The following is a 27,825-nucleotide window of genomic DNA, read 5'->3' on the forward strand; positions in this document are numbered from 1 at the left end:
GGACGCATTGACAATGATAAAGAACAACTGAGAGAGGAGTTTCACACGTACTCTCTGCTAGGTTTCTCCAGCTGTGGTGCATCAGAATGGAAGACGTTAAATTACTTCTGTGATGACTCCTCTGAACGACACCGGGACGCGGATGCACGAAGATACCTTGCTGTTTCCCGTCGGGACGTACAAAGTTCTAGCCATTTCTATCGGGATCATTGGCGTGTTGGGTTTCTGCAACAATCTGCTCGTCCTCGCACTTTACTACAGGTTTAAGAGGCTGCGGACGCCCAGTAACTTACTGCTAGTGAACATCAGTGTGAGTGATCTGCTGGTGTCGGTGTTCGGGACCAATTTCACCTTAGTCTCGTGCCTGGAGCGCACATGGGTTTGGGACACCACCACGTGTGTGTGGGACGGATTCAGCAACAGTCTGTTCGGTTAGTCTTCATCATAATGTCATGTTTTTCTATTAACTTTTGAAGGATATGGGGAAATAGATGCATACCCCATTTACAGTATGCTAGTATTCTGCAGATCTTTAGGTTAGTGCTCAGATTACAATTAGTGACTGCCCATCTCACCATTCAGCCCATCTCCTCCTTCATTATTTGTCAGCTTTGTTCTACCTCATCATCAATGGAAAAGGGCAACCACAGTATCACTGCTGAGCACAGTTTACTTACATTTACATTTCCAGCATTTAACAGAGACCCTTATACAGAGCGACTAATTTTTTTTATACAACTGAGCAATTGAGGGTTAAGAGCCTTGCTCAAGGGCCCAACAGTGGCAGCCTGGTGGACCTTGGATTGAACTCACAACCTTCCAATTGGTAGCTCAACACCTTTATCACTAGGCTAAAACACACCACCATACTTGACCCAGATATGGCAGTGTGTCTGAGCTACACTTACTCTATACTAAGTTGGTTTTGTACAATAGAAGGCTGCAAGTGGGCAATGCTGCCCCTTCAGATCTCCAGGGTCCTTCAGATCTCTTAGATCTTCTGTTTTCATTCTTCCTGATAAAGGATCCAGATTCACCATGACCCTGACCAGGAAGAAAGCGACACATCATTTTTATTATATGCCATTAATGAGATCATGTATAGCACAACTCTACTAGTTGACTTGTATTAGATTAACCCTCCCATCTACTATTACTGACCAGCTGTTACTGATATTGGCCAATAATACATTTTCAGTACTATATAGTGGATATAAAAAGTGTACACATTCCTTTAAAAATGGCAGGATTTTGTGATATAAAAAAAAATTAAACCAAGATAAATCATATCAGAAATGTTAAACTAAATTCTAACTAATATTTTCTTCTCTTTTACAAGACTCTTTCTTGTAAAAATCTTCTACATCTGTCAAATTGTAAGTGCATCTACTGTTCACAGCCTGCTTGAGGTCACCCAAAGATTTTTTGTTGGATTCATCTCTGATCGTACATGTTATTTGGATGTATGCTTTGGGTCACTGTCGTGCTGAAAGGTAAAATTCCTTTTCATCTTCAGCCTACTAGCAGACACCTGAAGGTTGTACACTAATATTGACTGGTATTTTTAGCACATTCCACATTTTTAGCACATTCCACATTAATAAAATCCCTTATTCTAGCAGCAGAAAAGTAGCCATAAAGGAATATGCACCATGGTGCACTGTGGATATGGTGGATATGGTACTTTTAAAATTGGTCTAATCAGATCATAACACATTTTGCAATATGATTTGGAGTGATTTATTTGATCTTCTTTCGAATCAACACAGACGTGAAAAATATGAGATAGTTGTCACATGCTGAGAGTAATTAGTGCTTGTTAATTATCCTTTCTGCTCTTTAATGTTAGTGCATTTCTCTTGACAGCTTCTCTGGTAAGTTGTTGTTTTGTCTTTTTGTAAATTTTGCAAGGCTGTTTAGTTTTTTTCTGATGTCATTTTGGTTACATCTAATGCAACAAAAAAACCTTTACATAGAGAGATACAGCAAAATCAGTCTATTGAAGTCTATATTTCTAACCCCAAGTTCACTGATCTGCTAAATGCTGAAGGGTGTCTGCTAAATGCTGTAAATGTAAATATATTTCAAAATAGATATCACCGATTAACAATATCACCTACCATGCATTGCATATGTTTACATTGTCTCTAGAGTAAGATTTATACATATCTGGGTAATTAGGGCAGTGTAACTAAGGTGTGTGCAGGAAAATATCTCATGCTCTTAATTGCACAGCCTCTGCAGATCAGTTGATGTTCGGAAAGAGCAGCTGCAAAGGAGACAGAAACCAGAAAATCTTGTTAATAGCTGTGTAAGGAGATACAGAGACAGTGTGTGTGTGTGTGTATGACCTAGATTTGCGTCACCATTATGTTAATGTAAGGCAGAGTTTTGCACTCGGTCTTCCAAGACAGGTACTTGTAAACATGGCACTGCTAGATTCTTAAAAGACTCTTTCATTGTTTAATTGAGGAGTTTGGTTTTGAACACAACACCTTTAAACCAAGCTCTAAAAAAGTTCCAAGTAGAAGTAGAAACCTTTTAGAAATTTTCACCCGTTCTCCCAGTGTTCTGATTTGACAGGAAAAGCAATCAGAACACAATGACTTCAGTGTACTTCTCATAGAGATTTTTTGCATATTGCTATTAACAATTGATATCGTTACAACACGGGTATACAAACATTTGTATATAAATATAAATCCCTAATGATCAAGGGGAAGAGACAGTGGAAAGGAGAATACAGTACATGTAAAGCAGACAAGCTTGACAGACAGACAGAAGATAATTATGTATGATAAGACCATACAGTGGTTTACAATTGTACATCCTTTGAACAGAATGAAAGCTGGTTTGATCTTTTAATATAAGGTGAAATCCAGAAACCAAGGCATGAGGGAATTCTGGTACATAAATCATCTACCAACTTTACCATGAACCTGAATGGGGGATTGTTCCACATTGTAACATGCAGTCACAGCCTGTGGTTGGCTATATTCAGTGTTAATCAACTGTTCTTAATCATTAGTGTTCTTGCTGAACTCATTGTGGTCTTTCTTTGTCATCCTAGGTATCGTGTCCATCATGACGCTATGTGCTCTGGCATATGAACGCTACATTCGAGTGGTACATGCCAAGGTCATAGACTTCCCCTGGGCCTGGAGAGCCATCACACATATCTGGCTCTACTCACTCGCATGGACTGTTGCTCCTCTCCTGGGCTGGAACAGGTACACCCTGGAGATCCACCAACTGGGCTGCTCTTTGGACTGGGTCTCTAAAGACCCCAATGATGCCTCCTTCATCCTGTTCTTCCTCCTTGCCTGCTTCTTTGTTCCTGTGGGGATCATGGCCTACTGCTATGGAAACATCTTGTACACAGTGCATATGGTAAATAAATATGCAGGTCAAATTTACTTTGTCTCTAGATTTTAACCTTTTATCAAATGTATACTGTTTCTCATAACTAATATAAATATCCACAAATGGATTTAGCTTCAGCCATCCCCGACACTTCATTACACTTTTACTCTGTAAAATATTTTTGAGCTATGTCAGCAGCAAATTTTGCACTATACAAGTGATCAAAATTCATGTGAAAATCAGACTTTCTAAAACTTTAGGTATACCATGTGAAATAAAATAGAGTTTATCATACTGTTAATTCTAATCTCCCTTTTCTCTCCATTTCTTTCTGTAGTTGCGCTCCATTGAGGATCTTCAAACAGTCCACATCATTAAGGTCCTACGCTATGAGAAGAAGTTGGCTGCTATGTTCCTGATGATGATTATCTGTTATCTGGTGTGCTGGACACCCTATGTCGTGGTCTCTATGTTGGTAGCTTTTGGCAATCAGAATGCTGTCTCGCCCACTGTTGCCATCATTCCCTCATTCTTCGCCAAGTCCAGCACAGCTTATAACCCAATTATATATTGCTTCATGAGCAGGAAGGTGAAGGAAGTATACTCTAATTGAGATTACTGAGTAAGAAATCAGGGCATGAGGATATAAAATGATGCACACAGTAGATAATGTTTATACCCTGTAGTGCCAACATTAGTTTGTCTTGTACACAAAGAATGCACTTATGCCTCATTTTCCCTTTGCATGTGTGTTTGTTCTTTGTTAGTTTCGGCGCTGCTTGTTGCAATTGCTGTGCTTCCGCTTGGCCCATCTGAAGTGCAGCATTAAGGATCACCCTCTGACCTGTTCCAGCCAACCAGTACGCCCTATAGTGATGTCCCAGAGCCGTGATGACAGGCCTAAGAAAAGGGTGACATTCAACTCTTCTTCTATTGTTTTCATAATTGCCAGCAATGAAACAGACCCACCGGACATTAGCTACAAATATAGAGAGGCATCAGAGACTAATGTGATTCAAGTTCGTCCACTTTGACCCCACTACAAGAACACCAAACTTTTGGAACAGCAGTTTTTGCTGTGTACTGAAGACATTTGGGTTTGAGCTCAAAAAATGAATATGAGAATTTCAGATTTCAATTTCATTTCATTTTCTAGATGTGTTAAACAATGTGGCACATTTGGTGGCCACCCCCCAATTGCTAGGTGGGCAAAACTCTTGGAATAGATTTTTACATTAAGACTCAATATTTGGTTGCATATCCTTTGCTTACAATAACTGCAAGCTGGAGACAAACTGACATCACCAAGCTGTTAGATTCTTCATTTGTTATGCTTTTTCCTTGTATACTGCAGGTTTCTTGCAGTAACAACAAGCCACAAACATCCATCCCAACATTATTTGATCACTTGAAAGATGGGTGGGTTCGAACAAACAGTTCAATGTACAAAGGTTCTTCCAATACTTTTGGAGAGCAAAATATATGTAATGAATATCTACAGCTTTATTGTGTAGAGTCAGACTTTTCAAATACTATCATGATGACCCATTTTATTTGATACATATATGTGAGAAAAAAAAAAACCTTTTACATGATCGTTATGGTCAAAAGTGTTCACATGCAACATCGTATAATATACAATGCTTCGTATAATATATATTTATGTAATATATAATTATATATTTACTTCACTCATATAATTTTGAGTATTTGATAATGAAGGCTATATTTTATGCACCTTCACTGGCCTCAAATAACCTGCTGTCTTATCACTGTTATTAATACTTTCCACATCCCGCCTGGATTCAGTCATCACAGTCTTAAGGACCAGATACTTGACTCGACTGTGGAATGTTAAAAAATTATGCAAGATGAATTATCTTTTCAACGTCCTTTGACTCAGCTTTTTTGTGTGCACACACCATAAAATGACGTTACAATTATCTAATAAACTTATCTACAGTAGGAAAAGAAGGAAGTTACAGTAAATGTAAATAATGTTTATATCCAAAAGGTCAGGCCTGCATATGGCAGGCACTTATTTCCAGGGATTTCATTCATACATTTATCTCATTTATACAGCTGAGCAATTAGGATTATTAAGGGCCTTGCTCAGGGGCCAAGCAAAGGCAGCTTGATAGCCCTGGAAATTGAACTCACAACTTTCCAGTCAATAATCCAAGACCTTAACAATTTCTGACTGATAAACAACTGAGGGAACATATCTAGACAAACACAAAAAGTATGTGTATAAAAACAAGCAAACTGAGGAGGTCTGCTTACTAAAATGTTAGTAGAATGACTATACATGAGTGCAAATGATGCGGCAGAGATGTAAAGTGTTATAGTCGTACTGTACATATATACCACATAAGAAGAAAGCAACACAGCACAAATAAATCGTACGGACATTAGGAAATGTATTGTAAATCTGAAATGACAGCATTACTTCTGTGGGTTGCTCTGGATAAGGCCGTCTTCCAAGTGGCATAAGTGTAAATGTAATAAGTAAAACAAAATCAGACATACAGTAGTACTGTAAGTTGAACAAAATTCCAGAATTACATTTTTAGATAGCAAATGGATAGTTCAATTTCATTCAAACATTGAAGTACATTTTCAATTTGCAAACACCTTTTATGTAAAAGATATTACCTATTCAATCCATGTGTATGCAGGTAAATATTAAGGGTCTTTCTCAAGCGTTGCTCAAGAGCATTACAGCAATTTGACCTCGCCAGCTTCCTAATCACTAAGAAAGAGCTTCAACCTTAACCACCACAGCCAACTCTAATGCTTATTCATGCCATTAAAAATAAAACAAAAATATGTAACTATAATTTGAGTCCTGTCTGGTCAGAAAAACGTGACATTATTTCTTTAATTATGTTCACTGATTTATAATTAATTTGTCTAATAAGAATTACTGTTATTTAACAAGATTAAACCCAATCCAGCCCTCTTGTTCTGTTCCAGCCCTCTGTTTAAACACATAAGGAATTGTTGGATGTAATAGTAACAATGATTTGCTGAAATTAAATTTTAATGAGGTTAAGGAGATCACAGGATCTGAAAGTATTCATTGGAATTATGGATGGGCAAAAAAGTATGGAGGATGATGGAGACATCTTAAAATATCTTCAAGGTTCTCTTGGGAAAATCTTAGTTTTGGAACCAGTTAAGAGCTAGAAGTTTGCTCCATAGCTGCTCCACAGTGATGCTGGGCTTTTTGGGAAAGTATCTTATTAGCAAATAAGTCGCTCCCACTGTGGACACTGTCCCCCAAAGCAACAGGCCCTGAGTTATCGCCTGCAAAAAAACAAGGACCAATTTAATGCCATGACGTATCAGATTTTTCTTATTGCTTTTCAAAAAAGTAAGTGAAAACATAAGCAAAGATTTATGTAATATTTCTTACTAAAAGATTTGAGTACAATCAATATAAGACGACAAAGGCTTTGTTCTATCAGCAGATAATATTAAGCTAATAATACTTTTTGTTCGTTTTTGGGTAATGGACAAATTTTTAATAATAACTGAGTTTAGTGATGAGGCATTAAAGGCAAATTTAGGCATTAAAGGCAAATACCATGTGGCAAACTGACATTTCTGTTCAAAAGGATGTCTGATATTCTCAGTCTTTCTAGTTGCTTGGACACAACTGTCAGTTTCACACACACACACACACACACACACACACACACACACACACACACACACACACACACACACACACACACGCAAACACACACACAACCACACAAACACCCCCCCTCACACACACACACACAAACAACCACCCACCCACACACACACACACACACACAAGCACACACACACTTTTGAATGGTTTAGAGTTTGTTCTACCACCTTGTTCTGCCATTTCCAATGGATCACTGCTTGATGGTAGCGTGTTCGTGTGAAGGTGACCTGAGAACAAACAAGCTCAAAGGTTATTTTTGTTCATTAAACAGACAAACTGTAAGGTTTGGAACCAAGGAAAAGTTTAAGCACAAAATGACTTACCATTGTGTATAATGGGATTATTGTTCTTGGCATTATAAAATGTAGTGCATTGTCCAGATATTTACGGAACAGGAAGTACTTGGAGTTTACATGTGCTCGCATCTAAGACACAAAAAAGAACTGTTAAAATGCTCAATAGCAAGATGTTTTATTCAAAGCATTACAACAAAAACATACAATTGCACATCCCTGTTAATTTGCTGGCTTTTGTAATGCAAACAATAAAATTGAATACCAGTTAAATCATGTCAGAAGTTTTTCTACCTTGAATGTGATATAACAACCATTCAAGGGTGTGCACACTAATGCTAAGAGATTACCGTAAGTTTCAAATGTTTCGTTTTTCCCGTAAAATGTTTCTCTAGGTTTTTCACTTGAATTTTGTTGGTTATCACATTCAACATGAAAAAAGATCCAACATGATTTCTTTTTTTTTTTACCTGTAATTTTTAAATAGGCGTGTAGACTTTTTCTATCCACTGTGTATATATTTAAAACATCTACTAATATCCATAACCGCATTTAATATGTATCTGATTTTGCTTTTGTATGTTCTTACAAATTTACAATCATGTCCCCATACTAATGTTGTAACAGGTTTAACTGTTACCTGGGTTTCCTACTCTCCACTAGGGGGCAGCTGAGGTCACAAACCCCAAGTATTTAACCAGGTAGTAGAGTAGAAGAAGGGAGATTTGTTTGGAAGAGGGAAGCGTGGTTTTGCTCTAGTTCCTTTCGAATTATTGCTTTTGGAGTCCTGATTGAGAAACTTTGTTTCCAGTTCAATTTTATGGACTTTTTGTATGCTACTATACATTCTGTTGGGATCTACATGAATTGTAAAGGCTCTACTTTCATGGACCACAAGAACATTTCCCAATGAAGCGCTAGTGGTGCTTTTGCTTTGAGGATGATCGGTACCACAAGTACAAGGATCTGACTTTGTGGGCTGTTAAATGTGGATTACTTGAACATTTGCATATGCAGGGTTTTCATCATAATAGGGATTGGATTTTCTGATATGAAACATTGACTGACTGGTGTAACCATCCTCTGCTGCCAATATTCAAAGAGTTGTTTGTCTATAACTTTGAACTCTCATGTTCCATTGTTTTTTTTTTGGTCATAATCATTCTTGTCTGAAACCTGATATTATAAAAGGATTTAAAAACCTAATTTTATACATTGTTGTTTGTCGTAATTCCTGGGAAATACATTAACATCTTTGTAAAATTAGTAGTTGGTAGCCCCACCCCTTTTTTCATATGTATAGCTACCTGCCTCTGTAGGGGGCAGGGGTTATATAATTGGAACAGGGACTTGACCAACGTAAGAAATCTAGTTTCAAAAATTTCCCAGTGATTGTCACAAAAAAAAGCCCAAACACAACGATATGGCTAGTCAGGAAGCTTTAGGTGGGGATGAGTCCGTACCCGATCCAGATTTTTCATCTGTACCATTCAGCATGCCCAGAGAACCACTACGGCAGCTGATTAATACTTTCAGTGACTTGTATATTTGATTCAGAGGAGGAGAATGAGGAAGTTATTGGGGGGAATTTCCTTCCAGACGACCAGGTTTTGCCCCACCACCTCCACCAGACAACGTTGAGGAAAATGCACCTAACACTTCCATTGACGTGTCGGTTATGCTAGAAAGGCTCACGGAACACTTCGCCTCTCTTGACGAGCGGCTCACCAGCATCAATCAACGGGTGAGTGAACAGGTTACCATCACTGATTTTGAGTCACAACGCAAAGCCACTGAAGACAAATTGTTATACCGCATAGACCGTGAATGCAATAGAGTGGGAAAGTATTTGGAGCTCCTTATTCAGGATCTTGGTCAGTCGGTACTGGATTGTTTTAAGAGAGACCACCAACTTGAACAGAGATTACAATCTCTTCTGCCTTCAACATCCACTCCAGTTCAACCCACGAATACTAATACTGTTCGCGTAGCACTGAAAGATCAAACCTACAGTCTTCCGTCTAATACTCTCCCAGTCATGGGCAATTCATCTGTAAATCCGTATGTTCCGCCAGTCAAACTCGAGTTCCCCAGTTTCAGCAACAGTCCCAGAAGAAGACCCTATCCTATTCATTGAACGGTGTGAGGAGTACTTTGCTATTCGGCCTTTGAAGGATAATGAAATTTTGTCTTCTTTAACGGCTGTCCTTAAAAGCACTGCTAAAGATTGGTGGATGGCTGAGAGGAAGAATGTCCATAACTGGAGACATTTTAAAGAGTTATTTCTGCAATCATATCTAGGTGATCATTATGAAGAGGTGGCAGTGAGGAAGCTGATGGAGAGAAGACAAGGGGCAAGGGAAAGCTTCAGAGATTTTGCTTTTCATTATCGAGCTCTTTGCCTGAGATGGAAGAAGCAGATGTCAGAGAGAGAAATCGTACAGGCTATCTTGCGCAACTGTAATCCACGGCTTGCTAGCTTGCTACACGGAAATATTAAAGATGTAGGAGAACTCGTAAGAGTGGGTACGCAGATAGAAAGAGATTTTGATGAGTCAAAGAGATACTGGACTCAAGTCAATGTGGATGAGCAGAAGAAAAGAAATCCTTCCGTGAATGATCCACAACGCAGAACAATCACTGCTAACACTAGAGTGGTCCAAACTTGCCAACATACTGTACAGCACTTCAAAAATCTTATTATTCCAACAACACTGCAAGACACAGATTTGACTGCGATGGTGGACACTGGCGGTACTTTATCATTAATTCAAAAGTCATGTTGGAACCAGTTAAGTAGAAGAGCAACATACTTACCAAGTGGAGGTCAAGCTTTCTTTCTTGCCAATGGGCAACGACAAGTAGCGGTTGGGAAAATCGTTTGGAAGAGTAAAGTACAGGGTCGTCCAGTCGATTTGACATTGTATATAATGAATGACACTGACCGACTTTAATAAGGCCCGGTATTCTTTTACTTCTACGGAGGGCTCTGAAGCACCAGAGACCTTTCCATTCCTCCATCGGGACACTTATTCTTCTGTGCACTTCTACCTTGCTATACCTCTAACGTCCTGCAGTGATGAAGTCTTTCAGTCTATATGCCAACTAGTCGAACAGGCAGACACTGATACACAGACACAGCGAGAGTTGAAAAGTCTGATGTTAAGTTGGCCTACTGTTTGTAACCAGGAGATCAGACAGACAGATGTAGTCAAACATCGTATTATTACCACAGATGAACGTCCTGTTAGAAAGAAAGCATACAAGATTTCCATTGAGAAGCAGAGTTTTGTTGAGAGTCAAATCCAGGAACTCCTAGAAAAGAAAATCATTCGACCATCTAGCTATCCATGGGCAGCGCCCGTGGTAGTGGTACAGAAGAAAGATGGAGGCTCCAGACTCTGTGTTGACGATCGTGGTTTGAATGCCAAAACGTACCTTGATGCCTACCCTACGCCACAGATACAGGACATCTTGGAGTCATTACATGGGGCAGCTGTTTTCACAACACTTGACTTAAGGAGTGGCTATTGGCAACTGGAAATGGAAGCAGATAGCGTTCAAAAGACAGCCTTTACTACATCTTCAGGGCTATATGAATTTCTGCGTATTCCTTTTGGGTTAAAAAATGCAGCAGCTTCCTTTCAGAGACTTATGGAACATGTATTACGGGAATTAAAAGGTAAATGTTGTATGGTTTACATTGATGATGATGTGGTTTTCTCCAAGAATAAGCAAGACCATCTTCAACATCTTCAGCAAGTTTTCAGGTCTTACCCTCAACCTTAAAAAGTGTAATTTCATTCAGAAATCTCTCAATTAGTAGTTGGTAGCCCCTTTTTTTCATATGTATAGCTGCCTCTGTAGGGGGCAGGGGTTATAATGTCTACCCCTTTAAGCTGGACTGTCTGCTACTGTGCTATTCCACATGTTAGCAGGTCTAAAATACTAAAATATTTCAATCTTTATATGTTTTTTATAAACTTTAAAAAAGAAAGCCTATATTCTGTGATGTCCATGGATTAATAAAGACGGTGGATTTGAGGAGAAATTCTACACTGAATATAAATATTTCAAACCCAGGAAACATCAATAGATAATAGGACAAAACTGTATTATTATTTACTGTAAATTTGTTAGTATCATCCATGTAGTATTACATGTGTATACAAGCTATACTCCAAATATAAGCCACACTATATTTGTAATAAAATAAATTACCTCTACATAATTGTACATAGCCAAATCAGCTATGGCGTGGTCATCAGGTACACGAACTCGTGTGTACTCCGGGAGAACAGCAGCTGTCAAAAATACATGTATATATAAATAACCCCTTACTGTTACTCTGTCAAACAGAATCGCTAAGATCTGTTCTTGGTAACAACTACAATTATAATGCAACTTAGATGAGGCTGACAATGTGATTAATGTGTAAATAAGTGAAGTCTACACAGTAAGTGAAGCTTTTATTCCAACACAAGCTTATATATTTTAAATTACTGTGAATGTGAATAGTGGAGAGTGAATGTTCTTCACTGTTATTAAAAAACTGCAGATTGTGATAAAGCACAATGACACAGACTTACAAAGATCTTCATTTAACTGATCCAGAATCTCATCGAAAACAAGGCAGTCTTCAAAGCCCTAAGACACAAAGGTAGAAAAAAAACTCAGGCAGTTACAGATTAAACGCTTTTGTGGCAGAATGCTTCATAATTGAATCTTTTTTATATTAGATTTTATATCATGTTTCTGAATTATTCAGAATTCTGGATTATGTAGTGCATGCCACATTTAAAATAATTTCCACCTATTAAGTAGTTTATACATTATAAATCCAGTATGACAATAGCAAATTCATGAACATACTCTGGCCTCTACACAGAAAATTACAGGTTACACTGTACAACTTTGATTTTTATGATCCTTCCTTGGCACTATACTAAAAATATTTTGATTTGTAATCAGACTATGGTTCAAAAACAGCTTATGTATTATACAAAAATCAGAAAATTAAAATGGCAGCAGAAATCCATCACTATGGCCTCATAATTCCCACTCTTCTCATTTATACTCACTGCATTCATGCCCTGGCCATAAAATGGCACCACAGCATGAGCAGCGTCCCCCATTAAAACACATTTGTCGTTCAAATGATAAGGAGAGCACTTCACTGACACCATGGCCTGAGCAGGCAGTTGGAAAAAATCCCTCTTTAGAGCATCACTGAAAAACACAATGCATAGAGATAAGAACTGGCAACCTCACTTCCTAGTTTTATCTAAATTCATTTCAATAAGTGAACAGAAAAAATGCTACAGCTGTGCATAACTGCTGTAAAATCCAGCACGTGTATACGTGTATACACACCACACAATTAGTTAACCGTATTTGCTGACCCAAGTTCACACTGCTTATGTAATTTTGTCATCATTACTCCTGGTCACTGTGCAGCAACGGTTCATTCAACTCATGAACTGTGTGTGTGTTTTTTTTTTTGTTTTTTTTATTAAATTTAATTTAGGTTTAGGTAGAGAAATATCAGAGAACCGGTTTGAGGATTTTTGCATTTTCATGTACATTACAAATTAATTTTGTAATTAACTTTAATTTTAAATAAAAATTGATAGTTCTCTACTTTTTAATAATAATAATAATAATAATAATAATAATAATATATATATATATATATATATATATATATATATATATATATATATATATATATATATATATATATTGGGCCTTGTATTTCGAGATGAACAGATTTCAGTAAATTATTTGCTGAAGCATATAAACAAAAACTAATCAAAATTTTGAATCAAAGTATTTTTTTACTTTTACATATCTGGCAGAAAAGTTTGGTTCAGTTTGGACTGTGAAAATCTTTACACACAACTCTAATATAATAAAATATTTATAAGTGAAATTAAATATTTATAAGTATAATAAAATATTTAATATCAGTGAAGCCCATTGTGCTGAGATCCTCTGAGATGTGAGTCAATATTAAATTACCCACCTAAAAAAAATTCCATTGACCAAAATCCACAAAAAATTGTCTTTATCTATAATTTCTAAATTTACAATTCATAATAATAGCAACAAATCTCAAATCATTTTTTGATGCAAAATCTAATCTAGTGATTTTATTATGGTGAAATACAACATAATGCAGGAAATTGTTTCTAAAATTTGGAACTTCAGTGTAATGGGTTTAACAGGAGATGGTTATAACAGACATAACCTAAATCTGCATTGCAGAAGAAAATGAATATCCCATAGACTTCAAACAGCAGAGCACAGATTTTTTTAAAGTTAAAGATTTTTTTAAAGTTTTCTTAAAGTTTCTTCCCTCACTGGATTCAAAAGCCTTGCACAGTTTAACAGCTTCCACATCTTCAGTAACCTGATGCATCCTGTACTTCTCAAATTAAAAACTTATAACTGTGCAGCACATCTGCTGACCTGCAATTTCACACTTCACAGACAGCAAGCTTGGAATTGCTGCATGAATGCACAAATAGGGACGGTAAAAAAAAGGCTGTACTGTGCAATACAATTCAGACTGCAAAATAAAGGAGAAATAGAGATTGAAAATTTCTTACACTCCTAAGAGTGGGATGGAATCTGGAAAGTATTTCTGAAAGAAGTTCAGCAGCTCATCCTCTGTGGTAATCTTCTCAAACTCCTCAAATGGCATGAAGAGGGTGCAGGTGAAGGTCTTGTCCTTTAAAACACATGATAAAACACTCTAGGGTCTTTGATTGGAGTATTAATAGCAAGCACAGTACATGTTTCATGTTCAAATTGTTTAATCCTTAAACCTGATTGGTCTGTGGGTGTGCATTATTTTTGTATAACATTTTATTTGTCACATACATAAACATACGTGGTATGACGTAGTTTTACGAAATGTGTTTTACGACTGTAAATAGTAAGAAGAAATACACTAATAATGAATATGTAAAATGTAGGTGCAATGTAAAGAGAGAAAATATACATATATATGCAATGAATGGGATGGAATGCTGATAATGGTATGTTATATATAATTTAGATCTATAGTATATACATGATCATGTGCAAACTAGTGTTAAGTGACCAGTGCGAAAGGCGTGTTATTATATTACAGGCAGATCTAGCTGAAACAAACGAGAGCTTAATATTAAAGGTGAGGTGCACGATGTTTGAGAAATGCTTCAGAAAACTGAGTCGGGCCGACAAACAAAACAAACGTGTAGTCAACGAGCAGAAAGGGGCGTGTCTTAATATGCAGCAGAGAGAGTGTTCAGTGCGTTCAGTGCGTTCAATGTCAGTGACATTAGCCGAAAGCGATGGAAACATTGACATGGCAGATAAAAACGGAAAGCGAAAAAAGGCTTACGATAAGGCAAGAAGCAGGACCCATGTTAATATAGGATCAGTGCTGGAAAGCTGATCCTATATTAACATGGGTCCTGCTTCTTGCCTTATCGTAAACCTTTTTCCGCTTTTATCCGTGAGTGGTGAGTAACGTTGGTTTTGCTTTGTTTCACAGAACTAATACTGTATTTGCCGTCCTTTGCATGATTATTCTTGTGTGTCAATTTAGCTTGTTTGTTTATCTGCAATCATATTGTTCTTTCCTTCAGCTATGATAAAGACACATTTCTTTCTTTTGCCTGGGTTACGTATATATGTGTGGGCGGAGCTATCAATACAGGGGTGGGACTCATTTGGGTTAGGGGTTACTTTTGGGGTTACTTTTGGGGTTACTTGTTTGTTTTGAGGATTTCAAATGTCAACATTGGCTTTCAAACAACGGAGACCTTTAATGCATTATTGTTTCTTTAGTATACATAGGGATTTCCAATCGTTATTTTGTTATTCCTTACATATCCTTGTGATCCCAATAGGAACTCTTAAGTGTATTTGCAACTGGAAAATAATAATAATAATAATAATAATAATAATAATAATAATAATAATAATAATAATAATAATAATGTAGCAAGAAAGGTTTTTGGAGTATCCTCAAGTATCTATGACCCCAGCATTTAATTCTTGCAGGTTTTGAGAACTAAAGGCAGACTCATCATAAATTTACATAACATCATTTTAAGGTGCTTTTGTTTACATGGTAAAACCATGAAAATTTCATGGTTACTTGTTTTCTTGCTGACATCTTTATGTTCCTTTTTGTGTAGTACTGATATAATTTCGAATCCTATTTAGAGAGTAGACCTTTTTATTCAATCTTAATCAGGTTCAATCACTTGGTATACAGTACCTGGATTTAGCACATCAGATCACCAGGAACAATGTAAAAGACTATGTATAACTATACGTTAGTGATCAAAATTACCTCATGTAAAACTTGAAAAAAAAAGAGAGTGTATAACCTCCTAAATGTGACATATGATCTACACTTACCATGTTTGGGAGAGCAATCATCATAAATGTGTTCCTAGGCCAGATATGAAGAAAATTGGGCTCCATTGCAAACTGAGGATAAAGACAAAGATTAATGGGGTACACTGTACATAGAAAAGGCAATTGCCTTCATAACTATAAAAATGCAAATGTTTAACACAATGATGTGAACATTTGATAAAGGGAATAAATACTACACTGTAGATACCAAATATACACTGACACTATGATACCATTAACCATTATTGTCATTGTACCATGCACAATGAAAATAAAGTTGAATCTAATCTAATCTAATCTAATCTAATTACAGCATAGGACTTTAGGGTCCTATGGGAACTTTAAGGTTCTTTAGAATGTTTAGGTTCAATATCACATGTTATTTTTGAACAACTTAGTTTTACACAATACTCAGATATTACCGTATTGAACCGATTTTTGAGAAAATCTAAGGCTCTTAGGTGCGCCTTATAGTGCGGAAAATACGGTAGGTTAAAACTTTAGTATAATAACATGAAACCTTTGACAGTTTGGTGTTCTAAAAAACTCAGGCGTGTGTCTACATTGTGCTAAGAAAAAATGACTTCAGAGAAGAAAATGTTGTTGCTCATTATTCTGGGAAGGGTTTAAAGGCCATTCTCCAAACAAATTGAAATTTACCAGTCTACAGTGAGAAGGGGTGTTTACAAATGGAGAGACTTTAATGCCAATTGACAATTATAGGGTGTAATTTTAGGGTCTGAGAGGGTTGCCATCACTTACATCACCATTTCTTGGAGGCATAGTGAGCTCAAGGTATCCATGTGGGATGTAGGTCTGGCTGTAATCAAAGCGACTGCGACGTAAAAACTGCTTTCTTGTGGCAGAGAAGGCACCGTCGCAGCCCACTATGAGATCTGCCTGGATCTCCTTTTCAGCACCATCACACCTACAAAGAGACAACATAGCAAAAATTTCATTTAAAACAAACAAATTTATGTGAAAAGAAAAAAGAGACTGTTTACCCAAGAAAGGTCATGGTCCCTGTTTCTGGACTCCAGTCAAGCAGTTTATGGTTAAAGTTCAGTTGTGTGTTTGGATATGTTTCAGCCGCTGGAGAGAAAGAATATTTGTCAATACAGGTTTTGCTCATTGTACTGTACATGACAATTCAACAAACGTCTCAGTAACACACCCTTGCCTCATGTGTATAAGTTTTAAAAACTTTTATAGTACCACAAACTCTCCATCATGAAACCAGGTTACTAGTAAATACTAGAATACTTAGAAATTATGTTAACCTTTATTTTGGCAAGAACGTTTTCTTCCCTATAGGTAGCTCAGTAATTACATCAATAAAGATTTAAGGCATATGTGTGATTACCTGTTAGCAGCTCCTTATTGAGGTTGGCTCTACCTACAGAAAGGATGTACTGAAAAGAAACAATATAGGAAATATACAAAAACATTAAAGGAAAATGGCAATTAAATGGTGAATTACTAAATAATGAGATCATGGAAATAGATGCAAAATCATTTCATGATTTTTTTTTTTATATAAAATGCCAGAAATCTCCATTTAACCATACCAAATCTTGATAATAGAGCTCAGTGAAGGAGGTAAAAGTTTCTAAAGCGTGGGAGTTTCACTCATACATTTGCTTTTATGTAGAGTAAACTTTATCCTGCAAACACTGGCTATAATGTACTTCTGGTCAATACAGAACATATTATTTGAACCAGGGGTTAAAACACAATAGTCAAGTACCAGGGTTTATAAGTTTGGTAAAGCAGTGAAAATGCCAAACATTTCTGGACTCCGGCCCTTTAAAGATGTGCACAATTGGTTTAAATATTCACAGTCCATGCTGAACAACGTGTGCGAACATCCAGGAAGATTTTTAAAAGCTAAGTGGGCCAGGTGTTCTAGTCAGTAAGCGAGCACTGGAGCCATGAGGAGCAGTTAACTGATTTAATAAAAGGCACCCAGAGTGTTAATTTTTACCTCTAGAAAATAGTAAACCATACCCTACTCAAAATAAAAATCTGAGATGCAAAAATCTGTGCTGTGACAAAATAATATTGATACTGGCCTACCTGGCCTTTCTTTCCATAAGGTATGGGAGAACGTTTTCCATTCACATTGTGGATCATACGAGCATGCATCGGGATGCCCTTGGAAACAATCTGCATTTGATAGACAGCAAAATGCTAAACATAATGTATATTTGAGCATGTCGTCAAATCTTAATCTAACAAATATGGGTTTAAACTATTTTGCCTTACCTCATATAAACTACATTTATTGCATCCTGAATTCAGAGAATGGTAAATAAAAAATACAACGAATGCTAAAAGAAATGATAAAAAAAATGCCAGATATCCAAAATGATGTTTAATTTTATATATATATGCTTTATATTAAAAATATATATTTAAATTATATTAAACACAGTCACTATATTGATACCTTGTCTTCCATTCCAACATGTTTTAAAGCTTGGCGTCCCCGATGAGAGAGGGCAAGATTTATGCTCCTGCCCTTTACTATTTTGGCACTGCGGATATCTGTGGATGAATTAAAGTCAGTTATACATAATAACATACAACACCAAAAACATAAAATAAATAAAATAATAATAATAATAATAATAATAATAATAATAATAATAATAATAATAATAATAATAATAATAATAATAATAATATTTACATTTTAATTCTAGATTATTGCATTTAAGGAAATTTAATGGTTAATTTAAAAGTGCATACTTAATAAATGTACAGTACACAGCATGCTCTACCTGGAGGAAATAAATCTATGTATATACCTTCTCTAGATTCAAACACTGCAACCTCAAATCCTCTTTTTGCAAGGAAACATGCATTTAAGCCACCAACCTAAATCAGAAGAAAGTCATGTTGATCATGTCTAAACAGGACAGCATCATTAAATGTTATTGTAGAAATATCTTTGAAAAGTCTTCTTTTTTGACTATAACTTATTTTTTGCTCTGTGTTTCATTCATAATTTAACAGAATTTTAATTAATTATTTAAGCATAACATATGCTTATATACCTCTCAATAAATATTTTAATAAATTTATAAACTGAAATTTAAGTAATATGGTAAATTAGGAGTTTAGGATCTATGAAACCTATGTCAATGTATAATGAAGAATGCCATTAAGATGTCTTACCAATCCGCCTCCTACTATTGCTACTTTTTTCTTGGTGGATTTATTCTTCATGCTTGAGTACTCCATATTACTGCAAATACCTTGACCTCAGAAAAGAACTTGCTGTATCAGTAGAGATCCACAAGCTGTTAATAGTAAGCAAGAAAATAAAAGTAAGAAAAAAGCCAGTTCCCTGTGGGCTCAGTATGTTCAGTTGAACTGATATGTAAATAAATGAAGGACTACAAACAGACATGGGTTCAAAGCTCACATGCTTAACACATGACTGTTAATGCCTTTGGTTTATTAAAAGAAGTGAGATATATGAAATGTACTTTTATTACACCCCACCCCACCCCCAGGGAAGACACAGCAGTGCAAGAGTTAATGGTGTAATGTAAAAGAAATAGCTATACATCCAAGGAACTGTTTTATATATATGCATACAGTATCTCACAGAAGTGAGTACACTCCTTACATTTTTGTAAATATTTTATTATACCTTTCCATGTGACACTTTTCTACGATATAAAGTAGTGAGTGTACAGTTCGTATAACAGTGTCAATTTACTGTCCCCTCAAAATAACCCAACACACAGTCTTTAATGTTTAAACCACTGGCAACAAAAGTAAGTACACCCCTAAGTGAAAATGTCCAAATTGGGCCCAATTAGCCATTTTCTCTCCCCGGTGTCATGTGACTCGTTAGTGTTACAAGGTCTCAGGTGTGAATAGACAGCAGGTGTGTTAAATTTGGTGTTATCGCTCTCACTCTCTCATGCTGGACACTGGAAACTCAACATGGCACCTCATGACAAAGAACTCCCCAAGGATCTGAAAAAAGAATTGCTGCTCTACATAAAGATGGCATAGGCTATATGAAGATATATGCCAAGACCCTGAAACTGAGCTGCAGCATGGTGGTCAAGACTATACAGCGGTTTAACTGGACAGGTTCCACTCAGAACATGCCTCGCTATGGTCGACCAAAGAAGTTGAGTGCACGTGGTCAGCGTCATATCCAGAGGCTGTGTTTGGGAAATAGACTTTTGAATGCTGCCAGCTGCAGAGGTTGAAGGGGTGGGGGGTGGGGTATGAATACCGCATTGCTGCAGAGGTTGAAGCGGTGGGGGGTCAGACTGTCAGTACTTACGCTGCACACTGCATCAAATTGGTCTACATGGCTGTTGTCCCAGAAGAAAGCCTCTTCTAAAGATGATGCACAAGAAAAAAAACAGATTGATGAAGACAAGCAGACTAAGGACATGGATTACTGAAACCATGTCCTGTGGTCTGATGAGACCAAGATAAACTTATTTGGTTCAGATGGTGTCAAGCATGTGTGGTAGCAACCAGGTGAGAAGTATAAAGACAAGTGTGTCTTACCTACAGTCTAGCATGGTGGTGGGAGTGTCATGGTCTGGGGCTGCATGAGTGCTGTATATAATATATAATTGATTGGACATAATTTAGAAAGACACACACCTCTTTATAGAAGGCTTAACAGCTCATCATTCATGAAGAATCCAGATATTGTACCAGCTTCAGTTGTGTTCCACTTCATGAAGATTTCACACCTGAGAAGAGGCTAACTCTGTGAAGACCCTGAGGCATCTAGAGATGTACCAGCTTCGGTTGGAATCCGCTCAATGACTATTGCAAACATTCAAATACAAGTTACAAACTCCATGTTGTCTCTGAGGACAACAACCTCCTAATCAATAACTGTTGGACTGTATATGACTGTAGAAAGGACATTATTCATAATAACACCAGCTCTGTGATGTCGTCATGAAGAAGTGGAAGAGTTCTCCAGTGGCAACCTGTGATGCTCTGGTGAACTACACACCTAAGAGGGTTAAGGCAGTGATGAAAAATAATAGTGGCCACAAAAAATATTGACATTTTCGGCCCAATTTGGACATTTTCACTTAGGGGTGTATTTACTTTTGTCGCCAGCGGTTTAGACATTAATGGCTGTGTGTTATTTTGAAGGGACAGCAAATTGACACTGTTATACAAGCTGTACACTCACTACTTTATATTGGAGCAAAGTATCATTTGTGATATCATTTATCATTCAGTGTTGTCACATGAAAAGATGAAATATTTACAAAAATGTGAGGGGTGCACTTATATATAAAATTGATTGGGCATGATTTAGAAAGGCACACACCTCTTCATAGAAAGCCTAACAGCTCGCAAATAATATCAGAGCAAAAACCAAGCCATGAAGTCAGAGGAATTGCCTACAGAACTCAGAGATAGGGTTGTTGAAAGGGTTACAGAGGGAAACAAAAAAAATTCTGCTGCAATGAAGATACCCGAGAGCCCAGTGGCCTCCATAATTCTCAAATGGAAGACGTTTGGCACAACTAGGACTTCCAAGAGATGGTCAAAAGTAAGACTGGTGACTCCTGATAGTCACTCTGACTGAGCTCTCGATATCCTGTGTAGAGATCCTGTTCAGCTATCGGAAAACTTCATGCATGTAATAGTTTGCTTGTTTATGTTCATTAACAATGTCTGTGCATTTGATTGGTTAAAGATAATTAAGACAAGAATCCACTCTACTGACACACACACCATATATCCATAATGTAATCATCTCTATACTGGCTATTTGTTGTTTAGAACTAATTACAAACTGTTGTCACTTATGTACTGTACAAGGCTCTAAATAGTTTAGCTCCCATGTATCTAACCAGTCTTCTAACATGCTACAATCCGTCACTGTCATCAAAAAACTCAGGACTTCTGGTAGTTCCCAGAAAAACAAAGTCTACTAAAGGCGGTAGAGCATTTTTGTATTTAGCTCCTCCATCCATCTATCCATTTTCTACCGCTTATCCGCGGCCGGGTCGCGGGGGCAGCAGTCTAAGCAGGGACACCCAGACTTCCCTCTCCCCAGACACTTCCTCCAGCTCTTCCGGGGGAATACCGAGGCGTTCCCAGGCCAGCCGAAAGACATAGTCCCTCCAGCGAGTCCTAGGTCTTCCCCAGGGCCTCCTCCCGGATTGACATACCCGGAACACCTCCCCAGGGAGGCGTCCAGGAGGCATCCGAAACAGATGCCCGAGCCACCTCAGCTGACCCCTCTCGATGTGGAGGAGCAGCGGCTCTACTCTGAGCTCCTCCCGAGTGACTGAGCCTCACCCTATCTCTAAGGGAGCGCCCAGCCAACCTGTGGAGGAAACTCATTTCGGCCGCCTGTATCCAGGATCTTGTTCTTTCGGTCATGACCCAAAGCTCATGACCATAGGTGAGGGTAGGAACATAGATCGACTGGTAAATAGAGAGTTTCGCCTTACGGCTCAGCTCTTTCTTTACCACAACAGATCGGTATATTGACCGCATCACTGCAGAAGATACACCGATCCGCCTGTCAATCTCCCGCTCCATCCTTCCCTCACTCCTGAACAGGACCCCAAGATACTTAAACTCCTCCACTTGAGGCAGGAGCTCTCCACCAACCTGAAGGGGGCGAGCCACCCTTTTTCGGCTGAGAACCATGGCCTTGGACTTGGAGGTGCTGATTCTCATCCCCGCGGCTTCATACTCGGCTGCAAAACGTCCCAGTGCACGCTGAAGGTCCTGATTTGAAGAAGCCAACAGGACAACATCATCTGCAAAAAGCAGAGACGAAATCCTGTGGTCCCCAAACCGGACTCCCTCCGGCCCCCGACTGCACCTAGAAATCCTGTCCATATAAATAATGAACAGGACCGGTGACAAAAAGGCAGCCCTGTCGGAGTCCAACATGCACTGGGAACAAGTCTGACTTACTGCCGGCAATGCGAACCAAACTCCTGCTCTGGTCATATAGGGACCGGACAGCCCTTAGCAAAGGGCCCCGTACCCCATACTCCCAGAGCACCCCCACAGGTCACCACGAGGGACACAGTCAAATGCCTTCTCCAGATCCACAAAGCACATGTGGACTGGTTGTGTAAACTCCCATGAACCCTCCAACAACCTGGTGAGGGTATAGAGATGGTCCAGTGTTCCAAGACCAGGACGAAAAACGCATTGTTCCTCCTGTATCCGAGGTTCTACTATCGGCCGAATTCTCCTCTCCAGTACATTGGCATAGACTTTTCCGGGGAGGCTAAGGAGTGTGATCCCCCTTTAGTTGGAACACACCCTCCAGTCCCCCTTCTTAAACAGAGGGACCACCACCCCAGTCTGCCAGTCCAGAGGCACTGTCCCCAACCGCCACGTGATGTTGCAGAGGCGTGTCAACCAAGACAGCCCCACAACATCCAGAGACTTAAGGTACTCAGGGCGGATCTCATCCACCCCCGGTGACTTGCCACCAAGGAGCTTCTCACCTACCTCAGTGAACTCAGCTTGGGGGATCAACGAGTCCACAACCAAGCCCTCAACCTCTGCTTCCTCAGTGGAAGACATGTTGGTGGGGTTGAGGAGATCCTCAAAGTACACCTTCCACCATCCGAGAAAGTCACCAGTCGAAGTCAGCAGATTCCCACTCCCACTGTAAACAGTGTGCGCAGGGCACTGCTTCCCCCTCCTGAGACGCAGGACGGTTTGCCAGAATTTCTTCGAGGCCAACCGATAGTCCTTCTCCATGGCCTCACCGAACTCCACCCAGACCCGAGTTTTTGCCTCTGCAACCACCCAGGCTGAAGCTCGCTTGGCCCTCTGGTACCTATCAGCTGCCTCCGGAGTCCCCCGAGCCAACCAGGCTCGATAGGACTCCTTCTTCAGCTTGACGGCATCCCTTACTTCCGGGGTCCACCACCGGGTTCGGGGATTGCCACCAGGCACCGGAGACCTTACAGCCACAGCTCCGTGCGGCTGCGTTGACAATGGAGGTGGAGAACATGGTCCACTCAGACTCTGGATCTGGTTGAAGCTCTGCCGTAGATGAGAGTTGAAGATCTCTCTGACAGGAGACTCTGCCAAACGTTCCCAGTGGACCCTCACAGTACGTTTGGGTCTGCCAAGTCTGTCCAACTTCCTCACCTGCCATCGGACCCAACTCACCACCAGGTGGTGATCAGTTGACAGCTCCGCCCCTCTCTTTACCCGAGTGTCCAAGACATACGGCCGGAGGTCAGATGAAACAACCACAAAGTAGATCATTGACTTCCGACCTAGGGTGTCCTGGTGCCATGTGTACTAATGGACACCCTTATGCTTGAACATGGTGTTCGTTATGGACAAACTGTGACTAGCACAGAAGTCCAATAACAGAACACCACTCAGGTTCAGGTCGGGGGTGCCGTTCCTCCCAATCACGCCCCTCCAGATGTCACTGTCTCTGCCCACGTGAGCGTTGAAGTCCCCCAGTAGAACGACGGACAGACAAAGAGCGGTTCAAAAACCTCTTATAAAGAAAATTAAAGCAAGGTCCGTGACGTCGCCTGGTATGGTGCAAACGGGGCCCCACCCTGGAGCATGCGAGCGCCTGGTGGCCGGGTCTTACACAACGGGGCCCGGCCGGGCTCAGCCCGAAGGAGCAACGTGGGGCCGATCTCCCGTGGGCCCACCACCTGCAGGAGAAACCGTAAGGGGCTGGTGCAATGTGGATTGGGTGGCAGTCGAAGGCAGGAGCCTCGGCGACCCAATCTCCGGACACGGAATCTGACTCTAGGGACATGGAATGTCACCTCGCTGGGGGGGGAAGAGCCTGAGCTGGTGCGGGAGGTTGAGAGATACCGACTAGAGATAGTTGGGCTCATCTCCACGCACAGCTTGGGCTCTGGAACCCAACTCCTCGAGAGAGGCTGGGCTTTCTACTACTCTGGAGTTGCCCGCGGTGAGATGCGGCGGGCTGGTGTGGGCTTGCTCATAGCTGCCCAGCTCAGCAGCCATGTGTTGGAGTTTACCCCAGTGAACGAGAGGGTCGTTTCCCTGCATCGAGGAGAGGTCCCTCACTGTTATTTGTGCTTATGGGCCAAATGGCAGTGTAGAGTACCCGACCTTCTTGGCATCTCTGGGAGGGGTGCTAGAAAGTGCTCCGAACGGGGACCCCGTCGTTCTACTGGGGGACTTCAACGCTCATGTGGGCATTTAGCTCCCAAACTTTGGAATAGTCTTCCTGACAGTGTTCGGGGCTCAGACACACTTTTCCAGATTAAACGTATCTACTGGAGTGTTTATAACTAACTCCTCATCAATTCATTTGTCAGATTGTATATTGAATTAGTGTATATGTATAATCACACCCTGCAGTGTCACTTAAATGAGGATGGGTTCCCTTTTGAGTCTGATTCATCTCAAGGTTTCTTACCCCTCCATCTAAGGGAGTTTTTCCTTGCCTCAGTTGCTTCAGTCAGATCAGCTTGCTCATTGGAAATAAATACAAACACATATAAATATAAGTATAAATATAATATTCCATATACTAAGGAAGTTAGCACACTTTCTATCTGCAGTGTGTGTTCAGTACTTTGTGGCATAGCAAGAACAGCAGTCCAAAAATATGTGGAGAGTAGATTCATTACTTGCACTTTTATTTGTTTCTGCAAAAACATATTCCAGTCTTCACCATCGCCTTATACATAGCAAGAAATCACTGTGGTTTAGAAATACAGAAATGATACAGGTTACAGAAGGAGTATAAATCAACAGTTCATTCCAATAGTATAAAATTATACTGTATGTTGCTGTCCCCTTAAACTGATGTAACACACCAAGCTCAAAGTCCAAGTTGAGTAATAGTCTGTTGACACAAAAAAACCTTCAGCTGGTTTTGGTGACCAATCTATCTAAAAATCCTATTACAGGACTCTTAGGAACACCTCAGGATCACTAATGGAGATTCCAATATATACTGTTGATGCATTTACTAATTTACCATTTAAAGGAAACCCTGCTGCAGTTTGTCTTTTAGAGAATGTAAGTCATTTATCATTTTCAAATAGTCAAAAAGACTACAGTCCATTTAGCAGTAGGATTTACCCTCCATTGTTTATAATGTATCCAGGAACTGAAAGATGAGCTTTATCAGAAAATAGCAGCTGAAATGAACTTGTCTGAGACTGCATTCATCACAAAACTGCAACCAACAGAAGATTTTTGTTCAGGTACTCAACTCTTCAGGTCTTATTGTAATTATTTGCTTATAAGCGGTCATGTTTGTATATTCTACAAATGGGTATGAGATTGTGTTTCTTTTTTCCAGTTTAATCACATTATTTATACATAATCACTTCTTAGGTCTGTGATTATCAGAGACAAATTCTGACCTCATTGAGGGTAGTTGTTTACACAGACAAACATTTAACATATGTGAGATTTGCGAAACCTTTACCAGCATTTACATACAGTAAATGCTGGTAAACACAGTGATATAAGCGTGATATAAACACAGTGATATAAGTGTGTTGCAAAAATGAAAATGTAAAATGTGTTTCACATTGCATTTAGTGTCAAACCAGGTCTGATAGTAACACACATCTAATAAATGGTCTTTTACAGGAGCGAGGTTTTCCTTGCGCTGGTTCACCCCTAAAAATGAGATCGCACTTTGTGGCCATGCGACACTAGCTTCAGCAGCAGTGCTCTTTTACAAGAAAGGTAAAAGTATTTAATCTGTGTCATTCTGCAAATCAAGCTCAGCAGAGATTAATGCAACTGTACCTTAAACCGATTTTTTCTTAGGTAACACCAACTCTGTGTTGGCCTTTGAGACTCTGAGTGGAGAGCTGCTGGTGCATCAGCGAGGGGAATCATTAGTGATGAACTTCCCTCTCAATAAACCAGAAGTCCAGGTACAGTCACTCATAATTATGGCGGTCTACAAATATACTTGAATATTTTACCCATTGTTTAACTTAAAAAAAAAATTCCAGTTATTTAAAAAATTATATTTGTAAAAAATAAATTATTGTTAAAACATGAGCCATCTTAATTTCAATGAGAACAAAACAGTCATTAGACACTTAAGCTTAGATCTAGGCTTAGATCTAGTGTGCTTACCAATGGCGAAAGTTTGATTTTGACATTGGTGGGGACAACATTCCCCGTATTTTATGCATAAAACTGTTGTTAAAGAGAATACTTTCTTACTCACATACCGGTAGCCTGCATAATCACGTTGCATATTGCTTCATACAACGGAATATAGCGGCAGCCGACCTCAACACATTAGCGAGAAAGACAAAGCCAATCAAACGACATGGGTTAGAGAGGCAGGACTCAAAAAAGGCAAAGGCCAATCCTTTTAGAGAGGTGAGTTACAGAAGCGGGATTCATTGCAGGGGGTAAATCTGTTAACCGCTTTTGTCCCACTAGTTGCGCTATTTGTCCAGAACGCCGTTGTAAAATATTTTAATCTTATTTAATGATTCCTGGATAAATGTTAAATGAAATAAGTAAAAAAGCACAAGACACAGATGGATATCAGTGCTTATGTATAAATATAGGCTTGGTCGAATTATTGCTAGGGACAATTGAGTGTTCCCTGGATATTGGTAGGGACATGTCCCTACCATCCCTACCCATATCAAAGCCATTGGTGCTTACATTCCTAATTCGGACACACCACATAGTTTGTGACGGTCTTTACCTATGAAGATAATTACCTGCATGTCTTCAGTTAGTAATTTAAAGTAGGCTTACTAAAAGGGCAACAAAGGCCATGAGTTCTGAGAAAGGGCTTAACAGTGTCTGTTTGCTTGAACAAATTTAAGTCACTTCAATTTTCAGATCAGCAAAAATTCTCTCATTGGGCACAGACAAGAAGTGTAGATGTGTTTTTTGTTGTTGTTGTTTTTTTTTTTTTACAAATCTAAGAAATTGTAATTGTAAAATAACAGCATGAATGCAGACCCAAAATTTCCACCAAAAGATTCGATAGGAAATTTTTACATATTGCAAATTACAAATGACAAAAAGTAGCAAGTATTGCTCCTGAGATCA

The 27,825-nt window shown here is 39.0% G+C and overlaps 3 protein-coding genes across 3 annotated transcripts in view; 2 read left to right on the forward strand and 1 right to left on the reverse strand.

The window, feature by feature from the left end:
- On the forward strand, positions 1-11,058 carry opn3 (opsin 3). Its single transcript, XM_027174921.2, has 4 exons — positions 1-431; positions 3,071-3,390; positions 3,701-3,952; positions 4,131-11,058. Exons 1-4 carry the CDS (start codon positions 113-115, stop codon positions 4,395-4,397), a joined length of 1,158 nt encoding a protein of 385 aa, XP_027030722.2. The 5' UTR covers positions 1-112; the 3' UTR covers positions 4,398-11,058.
- Positions 6,389-27,006, reverse strand: LOC113661020 (kynurenine 3-monooxygenase). The gene is made up of 16 exons (XM_027174920.2): positions 26,982-27,006; positions 18,958-19,082; positions 18,588-18,657; positions 18,227-18,324; positions 17,854-17,943; positions 17,141-17,189; positions 16,782-16,869; positions 16,540-16,705; positions 15,778-15,849; positions 13,971-14,092; positions 12,441-12,588; positions 11,949-12,006; positions 11,581-11,663; positions 7,390-7,491; positions 7,234-7,293; positions 6,389-6,672 (listed from the first exon to the last, which is right to left on the reverse strand). The coding sequence occupies exons 2-16, from the start codon at positions 19,021-19,023 to the stop codon at positions 6,526-6,528; spliced, it is 1,419 nt and encodes a 472-aa protein (XP_027030721.1). The 5' UTR covers positions 19,024-19,082; positions 26,982-27,006; the 3' UTR covers positions 6,389-6,525.
- LOC113661022 (phenazine biosynthesis-like domain-containing protein 2) overlaps positions 25,627-27,825 on the forward strand; it is a 5,943-nt gene continuing 3,744 nt past the window's right edge. Inside the window, exons 1-4 of the mRNA XM_027174923.2 lie at positions 25,627-25,800; positions 25,889-25,988; positions 26,383-26,481; positions 26,566-26,675. Of these exons, the coding sequence (XP_027030724.1) occupies positions 25,717-25,800; positions 25,889-25,988; positions 26,383-26,481; positions 26,566-26,675 (393 nt within the window). The 5' untranslated portion in view covers positions 25,627-25,716. The remainder of the gene's footprint in view (positions 25,801-25,888; positions 25,989-26,382; positions 26,482-26,565; positions 26,676-27,825) is intronic.

This window comes from Tachysurus fulvidraco, chromosome 4 (assembly GCF_022655615.1).
Source record: "Tachysurus fulvidraco isolate hzauxx_2018 chromosome 4, HZAU_PFXX_2.0, whole genome shotgun sequence".
NCBI lineage: Eukaryota > Metazoa > Chordata > Actinopteri > Siluriformes > Bagridae > Tachysurus > Tachysurus fulvidraco.